We start from the raw sequence: 16186 nt of genomic DNA, 5'->3' as shown, positions 1-16186 counted from the left end.
ATCGCATCCGCCAAGGTGTTCTCCTTTCCTGCAGGATGAACTGCCAAGACCGGGATTTGGTTCTCCCGTAACCACAATTATAGCTGTATCGCCTCTGTGCATAGGGGGCGGAAGTGCACACCACCCTGCTTGTTGAGGAAGTTCATGGCCACCGTGTTGTCCGTCAGGATGAGGACATGGTTCTCTATGAGAGACAAGGCAAGGCCCCTCAGGGCTAACCTGTTGGCCCGGAACTTCAGTCGGTTGATGTGCTACGTGGCTTCTGATGGAGACCAGAGGGCGCTCACCTGCAAATCCTCGCAGTGAGCGCGCCAAACATTCAGAGACGTATTCGTGACCACTAAGGCCTGAGGCCAAGGAGGCCAGAAGGGTTCCCCCGCCATGCTATTGCTGCATGTGCTCCACCGCTCACTACCTGGCTTGACTCAGAGTTGATCCTTGAGTGCTCCCAGATACTGAGACCACTGGTCCCTCAGTAGCCACTGAAGGGATCTCATGTGCATCCTGGCCTCTGGCAGTAGAAAATTCAGGAGGCGATGAGGCCCAAAAGGCAGAGGGAAGAAGCCGCTGGTAGGGTGGTGTGGTTCTGAAACACATGTAGCATCTGGGCTATACTGTTGACTCTCTCTTCGGGAGGAGAAGCCTTCCCTACCCACGTGTCTAGGTCTGCTCCGATGAACTGGAGCAGCTGAACTGGTGTCAAATGGGACTTCTCCAAATTGGGGGAGTAACCCAGTCGCTACAGTAGTAGGCAGGTGTCCTCCAAGTGAGGCAAAACGTGCCCCCCTGAGTTCCCCCAGATCAGCCAGTTGTCCAGGTACGGGAATACATGGAACCTGGATCTCCTGAGGTGAGCCACAACTACTGCCACGAGCTTGGTGAAGACTCTTTGAGCGGAGGTCAACCCAAAGGGCAGCACCTTGAATTTATAGTGCTTTTCCACTATGAGGAAAATTAGGAACTTCCTGTGCTTTTTGTTTATTGCACATGGAAATAAGCGTCCTGCAGGTTTATCGACTGCAGCCAGTCCTAAAATTCAAGGACGTGGAGAATTTCTCTAAACGTCACCATCCTGAATGTTTCTTTCCTCAGAAACTTGTTTAGAGCCCTGACCTCCTCCCTTCTTGGGTACCAGGAAATACGAGGAACACTAGCCCAATCCTCTCTGTTCGGGAGGTATGTGGGATGTTTTAACCCACTTTTGCTCTGCCATGCTGCATCACTGTGTTCTGATGGTGGCAGAAATAGCAAAATGGGCGCAAAAACCTTGTGTGCACCAAAACCCCTGAAAATCGCGCTTTGCAAAGCACAAAAAATGGGTGCCCAATCTGCCATGCATGTTGGCAGTGGTGGAACAGAGCTCTCACTCCTGGAATATGTTACTGGGCTCCACAACAAGTGAAAATGGAGTACAGAAGGAAAAAGCAGTGCTTTGCTAAATGAAACCCCAAAATCATGCTTTAAATCCCTTTTTCTTTGTTGCTGAAACTTCAGAATGCCGGTACAAAACACCCTCAAACATCCAGAATTCTTGCTGGGTGCTACAATTCACTTAGTTTAAGAAATCATTGTGAACTGGCAAGGTCCTGAAAAGCTGAAAGCATAAAGGGATTTCCACAGCAAAAGTGGCCTGTCTGTGGATGTCAAAAATCTCTGTGCAGCAAAGGACTGCTGTGATGACAGCTCTCAGGAGCCTGCCTGATTAAACTTTAACATGTATGAACTGAAATCAAATGTTTGCAATCTAAGAGGCCTGTTACTGATAGTAACCCATATTGTAATTGTTTTGATCCCATGGTTTAAAATCTGGAATATGTGTCCTAGCTGTGATGTGATACAACAGGTTTGTTTTGTGCTAAGGGAAAATTCAACAGAAGTAACAATTAAAATAAGCCTGGCTGAAGCTACCAAAATAACAGGTTTCCTCACAGAAAGAAGGCCTTTCCCCCCAGCAGGAAATCACACAGAAGCGTTAATTACAGGGTTTGGAAAGAACCTGTTCTACAGAGGCAAAAAGGAACAATAACCAGCTGCTGCTAAGGAAATGCGAAGTGTGAAGACAGTCGTAAATGGCCTGTGCCAGGAGCAAACAGGGAGGAGACTACTCCTGGACTTCAGGGAGACAAAAAGAGGCGGAACCAAACAACCATCTGTGGCTGAACATTAACAAAGAACATTTTTTTAAAGACTTATAACTTGCCAGTCAAAATTGTGAAAATTATAAAAGTAACAGATTTGTGAATCTAAATTTTGGCTGCACGTTTTAAGAGGCGTCAAAATCGTGTGACATGTTCTGGAAAGAAATGGCAAGAAATTGAAACTTTGTACACTCATGCCCATGTTAAACACACACACTTGCAGAAAATTGCTTAAAAATTGGACATTGTGTTCCTGATGAAAAGGGCAAAATTCTGTGAAAAGCCTAGACAAGATCCCACAGCTACAGGGTTTTGAGTAGTAGCTGCTATGTAAAATATGTAATCTGTATATGTGATTGTTATAGAGGTTGCACATGTGGAAATATGTATTTTACCAAAAGTAGATTTTGTGTTCCAGGGGCTAGGGGTGGATTCTCAGCCTCATAAAATCACACCATAAAGGTGACACTCTGTTTCTCTCCTCCTATCAAGGCAGAGAGTAGACTCTGACCCAATCACCTGTCAAAGGAGCAAGCTTGGGATAAACCAGCCCACACACCCCTTTTATGACATCTGTTCATAGCATAAATAGAGACAGCTCACCACTCGGAAAGACAGACAGATTCACTCACTATCCTGATACTGGTGGAGCACCTTGCTGCTGAACTCTACATCTTCCTTGCTCCAGACTCCAGAAACTTGGCAAAGCAGAAACCCTTTGCATAGCTGAACCATTTTCAGCTAGGCCTCAAATTCCAGAACCAGAACCCCATAAACTTAAGGGGAAGCATCAAAATACAGCCGGGCTGCGCTGTGCTGCTTGCCTGCTGAAAATAAAATTCATCATAACCAAGAAGGGCATATCCAATCCAGTCCTGTGCTGTGCTGTGACCAGAGTGCATTGCAGATCCAGTCCAGTCCTGTGCCGTGACCAGAACGCTTTGCAGACCCAGTCCAGTCCTGTGTGCCCAGCCATCTCTCCCAAAACCAGATCCAATTTCTTGACCAGAATCTTGACGGTCCAGAATCCCGACGGTTCTGTTTAAAAACATATCTAGTGAGTATTTATAGGAAGAATTGTGTCCCTAGCATATGTATCTTGCTTAGTCAATCCCTATCTTAAACCCATCCTATCTTGTATTCAGAACCTGTATTGTTAGGAGTATTTTTGAATTGTCTGAACCACTTATCCAAACCATCATATCTTCCTCCAGAACTAGTACTGTTAAAACTATCTTTGCGCTGATCTTTTATCATCTGAAGAAGGTGAGTTTCCTGCGCAGGCAGTCATTCTGATCCAAGTGACTGTGTTCCTGTGTGGTATTCGTTTTGTTCATAGTCATCCTCTAGTGTAAGAAACCATGTCATTTTAAAAGTGCATTCCTGTTTTCCATTCTTGCGCCCATCTCGAATAAACAACCGCTACTAAAACGCCTATAACTTCCTCAGTTCTTGTGCTAGAAACAGAATTTCAACTTCTGCTTGTAGCGAACATCCACAGCTTTAAAATCGCACCTAAATCGCATTCCAAACCCGTTATCGCGAACATCGCAGTGAAAAGTTTGCCGCAAATTTTCGTTTTGTAAAATTCTTACATGCGTAAAACAGCTTTTGATTGCTTCTGACTTGAATTTTAATGGCAAATTGTTTCTTGGCATTAAATCATTGCTTGTGTGCAACTATCCAAAGTGGCTCCCATACGAATGTATAACAATTTCAGCAATTTTGACAATATTTGGTGTATTTGCCCAGTCCTTTCACTTTAAAAGCCATTCTTACAGCTTGACAGTCAATTCCGTTTTTCTCTTGTGTTTGAAATGGGGAAAGTGGGATTGATATTCTATGTGAATTCTGCCATTCCTGAATACCTGCTCTCTCCTCCTATCTCTTTACATTGCATATTGGGGGATTGAGGGGTGTGCAGGGGAACCTTTAACCACAGTGCTATTCGTTTTGAAACCACACACAAGTATTATTTTCTGTGCTGAATTGTTTTGCTCACTGCTACTCCTTGTGTATTAAAGAGATTATTCCGTATTACCTCACCCCATTGGTGAGTGTGGTGTACCTATTAAAACCTATTGTGGTAAAATTTTAACTACATAAATACATTTTTACCTTTGCAAACCAGACTAATTCCTGGTTCAGTGTGTCCGGGGGGGTTCCAGGAGAAGGGCGTGATATGAGTGGTATATCTTTCCGAATAAAGAACTTTTAGACAAAAATAAATAAGGATTTCAGTTGTGCACTACATGCTAGGCGTTGACTTGGGTGTGTGCCGGATTGAAATCACTTACAGCTACTATCTCTTCCACGGCACCCTTCAACAACAGTGCTCTCAGTTTTTCCTGGAGCTCCTGTCCCGGTTGGAATGGGGGAGGTGGGGTCTGTCTGGTCGTCTCTTTAGAAAGGGCAAACAATAACCCCACCGAATGAACTACAGGGCCAAAGCGTCAGAGGTTAACTCCTGCCACTGGGGCCAATGCTCTGCCAACCGTCCACCAACCGGTGCATCTTGGGAGGGGAAATCAAAGCGGCTTGCAGGGCACGGGCGACCCTGCCGCTGTTGCTGCTTGATGGCCTGTAGAGGACCCTCTGCCCCTTCCGGGACGCAAAAAGAGCCTCTGCCCCTGCCTGGCTTGCGGGAGTTGCACCTTCCTGCCATAGGATACGTAACGCCTATAGCTCAGCCTACCAGCCAACTTGGAATCCTTAAACTTTTCAAGAATTCATCAGCTTTCTGACCGAAAAGCATGTTTCTCTCAAAGGGCATATCCAGCAAACTGTTTTGAACACTTGGGGAGAAGCCAGAAGTTTTTAGGTATGCCCGCCGTGTCGTTACCACTGCTGAAACCTTTGATTGGCCAACGAAGTCTACTACGTCCAGGCCTGTTTGCAATGACTGCTTGGCTACCTCCTTCCCATCCCCCACCAGCTGTAAAAATCTGTCCCGCATGGCACCCTCAGGGACTTATTCAGCAGAATGTTCCACAGCTTTCCATAAATCAAAGGAATACTTTGCGAATGCACAAGAAATGTTTGTGGCTTTGAGTGCCATGCTGCCAGAGGTGAACACCTTCTTGGCTGATGCATCTGTTTTCTTCCCCTCTCTGTCCGTAGGCAGATTGAAAGTGGATGCCGTTAGTCTGGCTGAAATAGTGCCAGCCTGTACATCCAGTCCTTCCGGAGAAGGTTGTGTGGCGAGGAAAGAAGTGTCTCCTCTTGCCGACCTATACTCGGGAGGATAGCTCAGGGGCAACGTGCTCGCCTTGGAAGCAAGACAACACAGAGTAACACAGGTTTGATCCCCGGGTCCGCGTTTAGAAACCTCTGGGTATTAAGCGCATTATGAACAACCTATCATATATCATACTTCCCCGTAAAACTGGCGAATAGTACAAGAGTGCTGCCATAAGGAGGATAAAAGGTCTGCTATGACTGGGGTAAATGGCATGTTGTGCTCAACTGTGGTACCCCCATCCAGGATATCAGTGAGCTCATACCCTGGGAGATATGTGGTAGACGCCTTCAACCCAAGGGTGTCAACAACCCTGTCAACCAGAGCCCTGAATTTGACATCAGCATGGGTATAGTGCTGGTTTTGTTGGAATTCTAGGTCTGGAGAAGTATCCGGTAAACTTTGTGCCAGGGCACATAAATCGGTTTGGTCATCGAAAGAATCAACACTGCTGGCTCCCTTGTAAATAGGGTCAACTTGGTCGAGATCTGGGTCATCAACGCGAATATGGACTGCATCGAGTCAAAGAATCCTGATCTTGATAACGGCACAAACGAATCATCGCCGACTGTCAGCGCCGAGGGCTTAATCGCTGACGAAAGAGGCTTCAAGGCCAAATGCCAATGGTTCTTTTGGTACAGAGGGACGTTCGGACGACTGATGGACTGGGAGGGCCTTGGCCTTCCAGCGATTTCTGCCTAGCAAAGGCGTTTTCAGCATCAACGGAGTGGCCCGCTTGGGGTCGGGAGAACAGAATGCTGCTTTTGCCGCCAAAGCTTGCTGGTCGGGGTCCAGAGCCGCACCTACAGTAGCTTGTCTTTTAAACATTTCGAGCATAGAAGTTTTAAAATGTTCCCACTCTTCCCGAGTGGTCGGCCCCACCAAGGGCTTATCTCATTCTGTCAACGAGCTGGACTCGAGTCGATGGAGGTGGTGCTGCTGCTTCTACCGCGAGAAAGACGATGTGGAATTGCTTCTGGAATGGGACTGTTTTTTCGTCTTCTTACAAAGTCGCTCCTTCCCCTTGTCGGGGGTGGGCTCCTCAGTCTCGGCATCCGAAGACCGGACGAGAGACTTGGCGCATGGTTGGCCCAAGGCCAGCTTCCCGGCCCTCTCACGTATGGATTTCGGCTGCATCTTTGCGCACGACGCACAGGCCTCTGTGTCGTGACTAACGCCTAGACACCACAGACAAACATAGTGGGGGTCGGTAACAGACATTTTGGCCTTGCAATCGCGGCATCGCATGACGTCCGAAACCCTGCGAGATGACATTCTGTCAAGGTTTTCGAAGGCAAACGTACAAATTGTACAAAAAATGTAGAGTAAACTTGAGTTGTTTTCCTGATGCAGCATGCAAGCGCGTGAGAAAAAAGGAACTGAAGCATGGGGCATAGTGACATGCTATATATACGACACCTGATGTCACTTCCGGAGCGACGATCGAGAGCCGGACAAGACGGATCAACGATCGGCGGCTGTGTCGAGGTCCACTACGTCCCTGGCGAAAAGTTTCCGAACAGCATAGCTGGATGATGAATATCTATCAAGATGAGGAATCTGTGGGCGAAAAGCAATCCATTGAAGTTACCAGCAGTTTTCAGGCTAAAGTGAAACTGCTTTCTTTTTACCTGAGGATTCCCAGCCTGATGACAGGGAATATTTATGAGAATGTGAATCCATGCCAGACCCCATGCTGGAGAAGGGTAGGCGCTTGCCTTGTTGCCAACAATAGTTGCCTGCACCACCAGAATGTCATGTGACAGATGTCTAGCGAGGAACTCTGGGTCGAGGGAGGTGGGCCTGTATTTCCTAGCAATATCTTTATGGATGTATAGCCCAGAACAGGGAGTTTTCTGTAGCTCCAAGAGACATTTTTAATGGCATTGTGCAAAGGAAGGACAAATTCAACAAGTGTGCCCTTGTTCAGAATCCTGTACGGTCACATTCTTATATTTCCCTTGTTGGAGGGCCCCTGTCTAAGGCAGCAGCCACCTTTGCCATCATCTATCTGTACGCCACACTAGGGTGACCTTGAGAATCTCCTTGAGGACATTCTACCTCAAGGGAGATATTTAGGTCACTTGCATCGTCCAATATGGAGGCTAGATCAGCCAGTCTATTTTCCTCTGCCTGAAACTCCTCTGGCTGTCGAGGGATACCTTAGGCTCAAACCCGAAGGTAACTGGATCATCATCTTCATCAAAGATGCCTTGAAATGAAGACATGTAATCCCTTTTCAAATTTGGTGCAAATCTAGAAGTTTTGGCGTCTTCGACTACCGGTGCTGAATGTTCCTTTGAGGCTGGCACCGACGGACCTTCGAAGAAGGCGGCAGCTGATGAATATGTTGGTGGCGCTGCTAATTCCTGTCAAGGATTTCACTGCTGCTGGGTCTTTCGATGCATGAAGTGGTTGGTGAACCGAGTCCTGTTGGACTTTTCAGTCGCAGTGGGCTCAAAGCTCTTCTTCCTGGAGGAAGAGAGAACGGGCAGACCTGCTTTCTCAAAGACCTGCATCATTTTGATGCAAAACTCTTCCTACCTTTCTGCCAAAGCAGTTTTAGACAGGAGGCGTAACTGTTTCTCCAGTGACGAGTCCATGGAAAAGTGCCTCCTCCTTTTCTTCTTTTTAGATGAAGAAGAATACAAATGATGTGAGTCTCTCTTTGCGTCGGATCTCTTACAGTGCTTCTTTGACCGTTTCTTCTCCCTCTCTGGTGATTTCTCAGCTGCAGAGTCTTTGCCTTCATCGGGTGTACACTTTGACAGCATCGATCTTGGCGACATTGAAGTCGAACGACCCAGGGACAATTTGGAGGCTCTCTCCTTTAGGGCTTTTGGCGTCATGTTCTAAAATGAGCCGCAATCCGTCACAACGTGCTTGGCACCGGGGCATCACAGATACATTTTATGGGGGTCAGTTAGCGACATTTTAGCACAGCAATCGCAATACAGAGTCAAAAAATTTAAATAAATGTTTTCAGAAAAATGCATCAGAGATTTCTTTGAGGCAAATCAGCGTGTTCCCGAGTAGCCTGCTGGGCATGCGGGAAAAAGCATCAGCGGTCACGGGGCACTGCGCATGCTCTTTTAACTAACTTCAATGTCACATCCAGCCCAAAGCCAACAACTTTAAGATCCTAGATGCCAGGCTGCATGGCGCCCCCGCCGGGGAAAACGTTTCAGAGAATGCTGCAAGGCAGGAGAATATTTCTAAGACATTAGAAAGTGCCGTTTCAGAGTGATTACCTGGGACATAAGTTGAGCAATAAGGGTTTGGAATCGAGAAGATAACTAGTGACAGCCATTGTTGATCTGGAATCTCCACGGTACAGGCAAGATGTCATGTCATTTATAGGCTTAGTTGAGTAGTACTCAAAGTTTGTCAGACACTTTGTTGATAGGTGCAAGAAATCCAGAGGACTTTGCAAGAAAGGTGTGTTTGACTGGGGAACATAGTGTAAGCAGGAATTTGAGAAGGTTAAACAGGCAATTGTAAGTGCACCAGTATTGGCAAACTTTGTGCGAGACCTTTGCTATGACCGATGACAGTGATTCAGATTTCATGGTGATGCTCATACAGAAGCAAAATGGAGTGGAGAGGGTTTTCACTTTTACATTGCGAGTGATGAAGGGTATTGCAGCTGTGCAACTCAGTCATTGAAAGAAAAGCTGAATGTGGTGTGGGCTGTTCAGAAATGTAAAGAGTTTCTGTGTGGTAGGGCTTTCACTGTTCGCACCAACCATAAACCCTTCATTGGTGTGTTTTTGAACAAAGGACTGGACAGCATTTCCCGAAAGATAATGAGGTGGGTCACATCAAGGCAGGGTCATGAGTTTGTGTTGGAGCATGTTCCTGGAACAGAAAATGTATTTGGCATATGTTTTGCCCAGGACCATACAGCAATACCAAACAGAAGTACTGGGAGAGGAAGATGAGGATGCGCAACAAGTCTTTATTGAGTGTGAGGGTGCCCTTAATGAGCAAGAGTTTGTAGAAGCGGTGAGAGAGGATATGGAACATACCCGGGTCATTGACTACGTGAAAACAAATTGGAGTGGATAGTTGGGTTCGGATATGTTTTGTGCATTGCATAAAGTTAACAATGAGTTGAGCTTACAGGGTCAGCATTTGTGTAAGGCAAGATGCATAGTGCCTTCAGTGGGTTTGCGGCGTAAACCGCTGGAGGCGGGACACAAGGGCCATCTCGGCATGACTAAGACCAAAGGGAGATTGAGAAGTGACTATTGATGGCCGGGATTAAGTATGGAAATACAAGAGCTAGTAAGAGGTTGCAGTGTATGGGGAGAGGTGGATACAGCTCTTAGGAAAAATACGCAACCACTTATGCTATTGGAACTGCCAAGCAGGCCCTTGAAATTCATTGCATTTGACATACCAAGTCCGGTCAATGGAGAGAGAGGCAGGAAGAAGTACACCATTGTCCTCATGAATCTGTTCTCCAAATAGGTGGTGGTGGAAGGTGTGCTGCAAGCAGATTTGAGAGCTGTCGTTGGTTTTTTGGACAAGGTATTCTAGGGAGAGGAGTTTCCGCGGAAGATCCACACCGACAATTGTATTCAGTTAACTTCTAGGATAATAGAGGCTTTCTTTTTTGGAGTGCATTAGGGTTACGCATCATAAGACATCCCTGTATCACCCCGAGACCAATAGAGCGGTTATGTATTTCAACCGCACCCTCATGTAGGTTATCAGGATGTCTCTGGAGGCAGGTCTCAGCTGGGAGAATACAGTTGAGAAGAGAGTTTGTGCATATAGGTTGGCATTACATGCCACGACTGGCTTGGTCCAGCTCAAAGTGTTGTGAAGAAGGAAGTCTCACAAGTCTGTGAGGCAGCTGTGGTTGCGAAGAGCGTGTTTTGTGGATTGCGATGAACAAACATTGAAGGAAGAAGTGGAGTATAAGGCTAGGACAATGAAGGAGAGGTATGACACGCTGAAGAATGTTGTTTTGGAAGTAGATGAGGTCCGAGTGAAAAGACCATGGCTGGTGCTGAAAGCGGACAGTAGGTTTTGGGAACCACAGAGAATCAGAAGAAAGTTTGGTGGTGCTAGAGGACGGCAGAGTTTGGAACAAAGGATGAATTGCTATGAGAGCATGTTTCGCTTAGCAACGTCTAACAGCCATACATTAAACTGACTCTTAGTACGCACATCCATTGTGTGTAAAAGCAGGATTGCTTCCTGTGGAATATGTTTTTGTTCTTTGCTTAGAGAGCAGCCACATGATGGCAGGACAGTATATATCCCGTTGCTCAGCAATTATCCGGAGTGTAAGGGGAGGTGCATTATATTGGTAGAATTTACCAATCCTCTTGTTATACTGCAGTGGATGGAACTTCCAGGTTTCAAAGGCTGAGCGATACAATGTTATGAGAGATGTTTTGTTTAGAAGCTGGGCAGTTGAAGAGAGGCAGTAGGGAGTATCATCTGAGGGCCTCCTTACTCTTGCAACAATGTATCTAACTCACGAGAGAATAACAAGATAAATCACTTACCTGTGCAACTTTGACTATTTTACATATTTTAGGAAACTGTTACATGTGAAAATGAATCGTGGTTTCTCTTTTTGTTAAATGCAACTCGAAGAATGTGTACTGTTTACAAACCATTATGTGTTCTCTGCTCCCAGGAGTTTTAGGACAGCAATTTCAGACACAGGCATACTGTTCTTTCAGCCAATGAAGTTTAAAAAGTTCAGTTTTTTCAGTTTTGAAAATGACCTGTACTGTGGCTTTCTTTTACTAATCATTTCACTCTGCAACTTCTGACGAAGAAGTCAGTTTCCATCGTTGCATAGTATTTTCAGTTAGTCCAATAAAATGTATCAAAACCTACATCTTCTGTGATATTAAGACTTGTAAACATATTTAAAATTTCACTTTTCGCCAAAATTATACTGATCTTGTTATCAACCTCCACATTTTCACAGTCATCAGTTAAAAAAAAACATTAATTTTAAATATTTGATGTGTTCTTCATTCATATTTATAAAACATAAAAAAATTGAAGTTTCCCTTTTACCTGAGAATTTGTTCCAGTTGATCTACCTTGTCATGAAGAGCTTTAGTTTTGGCTGTGTTGCATCTATGAAGAGTACAAATATGCACATTTACACAAATGGTTGAATACAAGTACATTGTGGGCAGAAATACTGAACCAAACTCATACTGAACCACAATAGTTCTTATTTCTTAGGCAATAAAAAGTGCATTGTAATTTAAAAATAAAACATAAGTAATAGTCTATGTACAAACTGTATCAACACTCAAGTGTGCTGCTAAGTGCATTAAGAGAGAGATCAAGGATTCTACAACATCAGACATATAAATAACTGATTTATCATGGATAACTAGTTAGGTTTTACCTGCACGTTAAATTATATTGTTTGTGTTTACCACTTGAGAAGGAATTCACAAGTGAGTCAATGCAGGGGGAAACCAAAAAAAGTCAATTCCAAGGGATGAACTATACCGGACTTTGAATCAACAAAAGGAATGATATGGGTGAATACTACTGTTCAGTCAAGGCATCTTTTTGTAAGATTAAAGACACACTACTTTTCTTATATCTTACCTCTTGCATTCTATTACTCGCATGTACTGTAGTTTGAGGTCGTCATTGGCCTCTTAGCTGCAGGATAGTGCGACGGCTTCACTCTTATATCTGAGCTCCCACAACTGCTAGATACAGCTAAAATTGGACCACAAAGTTCCAAATCTCCCCAACGTATCCCACACTCTTAGTTCAGAAGCTAAGTGAAGCTCTAGGCTTACAATTTAGAAGAGATTATGGGGTGTAGGCACAGTGGGACACAATTGCAATCTGCACATGGGATAAAGAATGCAATGTCCAGATAGAAAATAAAAAAAGAATTGAAAAATACTAGATATTCCTTTGGATAAACTATCAATACTATCCAAAGCGGGATACAATATTTCACTGATCAATGGTAAATTAGTCTTACCTCAGAGTGTGGCGTTGCAGTAACAGGATTAATACCACCAGCGCCAGATTAAGAGTTTCAGTGCCAAAACAACCTCCACCACACTACAGTAATCATCACATGGTAATTACCAATCCCCATGGAGTTCAATGAGACCGGGAGTAATTGAAGGGTCAGAATGAATCTAAACCATGCTGACCTTTCCCGGTACTGAATGATTAATGCATCCGGAAGCAGCAAGTCCATTTTGGCAGTATTCCTAAAGGTAATACCATCAAACTCTTAATGAAGCTCTTAGAGTGTTAAAATAAACATTTTGCAAGTTTCCAATCAAGTCAACAAGTGGCATAAATGACAAGTGTCAACAGAGATTTCAGCAGGGCAAGGCTCTGGGGGTTAAGCCGAGCTGGAAATTGAACGTTTTGACTAGTGGCTGAGGATCGGCAAACAAGGTATTTAATGTTTGAATTAAGTAATTTTGGGAAAAGATTTCCTTGAATATGCTGCTGGAAGCTAACAGTACACAATGAAAATACAAAGTCCACATGTTTAATTAAAGTACAAACCTTGATGGACATTCCTTTATTTTGGACGGTTGTACTATTGCCATCTGGGATGCTGCTGTTTCACATTCTCAACCCTCGTAAGAGTACATGTTTAAAAATTGGTGACAAGGCAGGCGCTCTGTTGCCAGTCAAGTTTTCCTGCATTAGCTTCTCCTCCAAATGCACATTTTCATGACTCCATCAATCTTTAGGGAGGCTGTGTTTCTTTGCTTTTTCAGGCGTGTCTTCATTTCCTTTTCAGGTGTGGCAAGTTAATTGACTCTAAGGATTCTGGTACTTGTATTTTTCTCACTTAATTTTTCTTGCAGGTGGCTGGAAACAACAACTTCCATAGCACAAATCTTCCCCTTGATGGGGGGAGGAGGAAAGCCATGGTTGTGGCTCTCCATTGTAAGGCATGATGGCCCTGCTACTGCTCGTAAGAGTATAGCCTGCCGATGTTAACACAAAAGGCAAAAGGAAATATATCTCTTATCTGTGCCCGTTTCACCTTTATGATTCGGACCACTGTTGTTCTGCAGTAGTGCGAGTGTTGAGTAGGTGGTTTAGTCACTACTCATCTTTGTACTCCTGCAGAGCAGTAGTTATTTCATCACAGGACCCGTACACACTTGCCCCCATAGAGGGAAGCAAAGTAACCTAGGTCAACTTAGTCACCCTTATTTCCAGCAAATTGATGTGTTGCTAGGTCTCCAATGGAGATCAAAGTTCGCTCACCCTCAGATCTGTCAGATGAGCATCCTAACCTTTCAAGGACAGATCTGTGACCATCGCCAGCTGCTGCCAGGGATGCCAAAGCCATACCGCTTCTCAGTAGATTGCCTTGTAGGGACCACCATAAGAAATCCGGAGAGACTGCCTTAGACTTGCTGAATTTCCGAAATGTTGCCCTGGACCTGAGACCACTGACATCAGAGCAACCACTGAAGTGACCTCATGCCCAACTGTGCCTCCGGCACTATCAGAATGCAGGAAGCCATGGGATGCAGAAGGCACAGAAAGGCAGAGGCCGGAACCAGCATCCGGGGTTGAAAGACTTAAACCATCTTGAAGATGTTTGCCACTCGATCCTCGGGAGGGAAGACACTGCCAAGGCGAGTGTCTAGGGCCACACAGACAAATCGAAAGGATTAATTTGGAAAAACATGTTCAGTGAGAATCCCAAGCCGACTGCACGTGCAGTACAGTTGTGCTGGCCCCTCGGTCTACGTAGCAAGCTCAATCATCCAGGTAGGGAAAGACATATATAGCCTTTCCCTCCTGGGATGAGCCACAACCACTGCCAGCAGTTTGGTGAAGATCCTGGGTGCCGTAGAATGACAGAACAGCAGGACTTTCAATTGATGGTGCTTGAGATGGATCGGCACACCAAAGTAGCATCCTGAAGATCCAGGCACACCAACCAGTCATGCAGATCAAGCGCTTGAAGGATCTAGGCCAGGTTGACTATGCTGAACAAGTTCAAGATGGTCCCCCTTGGCCCAGATCCTTCAAGGCTACCCTACAAGATGAAAATCCTCAGATCCAGGATGGGACACATGCCCCAGTCGTCTCAGAAACCAGAAAGCAAAGAGAATCCTAGGCCTTTCCACTTTACGAGCAGGGGACAATTGTTATTCTACCCTTTCCCAGTGATGAATCTCTTCTAACACAAGACAGTCTGGAGGCAAAGAGGGGGGTGGAGTGATTTGTAAGAAGATGGTCTTTAGAGCATTGAACAGGGTGGGGGGCAATAACCCTGTATCATGACTTGTAAGGCTCAGATGTTATACGGTGGCACTCCCTGCTGAACAGGGAAATCCCCCACCCTCCCTATGGAGTGTGATATATAAAGTCCTCTTCACAGTGGCTTTGCACATGGGGCTGCGGAAGGCACTGCCAAGAAAGCAAGGCCTCTTCTTTGAGCTTCACCACCTCTTACCTTGTGAGGGGGAAGTGCAACATAGCTGCTGCTTGCCCGATGGAATCTGTCCCCCACCACAGTGAGCATAGATGGGGAGGGGACAAAATTCCCCAGGCGCTGAGGGCTGTTGGATAGCGAAGCACAAGGATTTCGCTGTGACCTTCGATTATTGGAATTTCTGAAGAAAGTCAACCGGTATGGCTCTGAAGAGATTATTTCAATCAAAAGGCATGTCTAGGAGCTTTGCCTAAACAACTGGAGTGAACCCTGGGGTTCTCATCAGACGTGTCTCCAGAGGACTTTTCTAGTGCTCATGGCACGTGCTACAGTCAGCCATGTCAAGTCCTGATTCTAGCATTTGGCATGCTGCCTCTCTGCCATCCTGTACCAGTATGTTAAAGCACACTCTCCGGTCACAGACCGAGAGGTTAACAGCTGCCTCAGACCACAGTCCAAAAGCCAAAAGAAAATTTGGCCATGGCCCAAGATGCGCTAACTTCATGAAGGGGGAGGCAGCTGTGGTAAGTCAGAGATAGGAGACAGAATCAACGACATGTTCAGAGTGTTTTATTTTTATCTCAAAGAAAATCTTCTCTAACCCCATATGCTACGATGATTTCCCTATCCTAGAAAATAAACCAGTGCTGGTCAGAATGTCCAACAAATTAAGTTCAATCTTCCGTCACACCTATGCTAACCTAATCTCTGCCCTACCACTAGAAAGAAAGAAAGACACGCTAAGCTAAACGTAGAATCGGGTTACTCTACCCTTTTGGTACTGTGACGAATCTGAGGATGTTGTCGATTCTACCCTAGTAGGAGACCTTTCCCATGGAGCCAAGGCGGTGCATCCACAGTAGCATAATCCCCCGGGGGTGGTGCACCGTTGGAAGATCAAATGGGGAGGAACACGCTTATGGGATTAGAAACTACCATGATCAGAGAATGCTGGACGCCCCTGCGTTAGTACACCTAAACAAGTGATCCCCAATGTGTAACTCAGGAGCAAAATGTTGCTCGTGGCACCCTAAATTGTTGCTTGCCAGTTGCTGCTTGCCCATGGTGTGGATGCCTAGAACGAGGTGCTGTAGGAGTAAGACCTCAGTAGCATGTATAGCCAGGACAGAATCCGGGACTGTGTGAGAATTGTGGCCAATGAGCCTGCTGTGGTTCCAGTTAGCTTATTTTCTGTAGATGCAAAATTTGAGTTTGTTAACCACATGCAAATAATCTTTCAGAAAATGTTTTTACTCATTGCAGTGTCATTGTTAAAATCCTCTTATCTCAAAAACAGGTATAAAGCACAATGTACGACTGAGGGCATTTTGGCCTGAACTTAGGCAGCGCAAACACAAGATAACCTAATAAGCA

General features: G+C 45.3%; 1 protein-coding gene across 3 annotated transcripts in view; it reads right to left on the bottom strand.

Annotated features, from left to right (window-relative positions):
• NBAS (NBAS subunit of NRZ tethering complex) overlaps positions 1 to 16186 on the bottom strand; it is a 3456930-nt gene that overhangs the window by 2280962 nt on the left and 1159782 nt on the right. For all 3 annotated transcript variants that reach the window (XM_069605942.1, XM_069605943.1, XM_069605944.1), the window contains exon 27: positions 11425 to 11487. In XM_069605942.1, coding sequence (XP_069462043.1) covers positions 11425 to 11487 — 63 coding nt within the window. The remainder of the gene's footprint in view (positions 1 to 11424; positions 11488 to 16186) is intronic.

This window comes from Ambystoma mexicanum, chromosome 4p (assembly GCF_040938575.1).
Source record: "Ambystoma mexicanum isolate Mex_15411 chromosome 4p, UKY_AmexF1_1, whole genome shotgun sequence".
Lineage (NCBI taxonomy): Eukaryota > Metazoa > Chordata > Amphibia > Caudata > Ambystomatidae > Ambystoma > Ambystoma mexicanum.
This window is presented reverse-complemented; position numbering and strand designations above follow the sequence as displayed.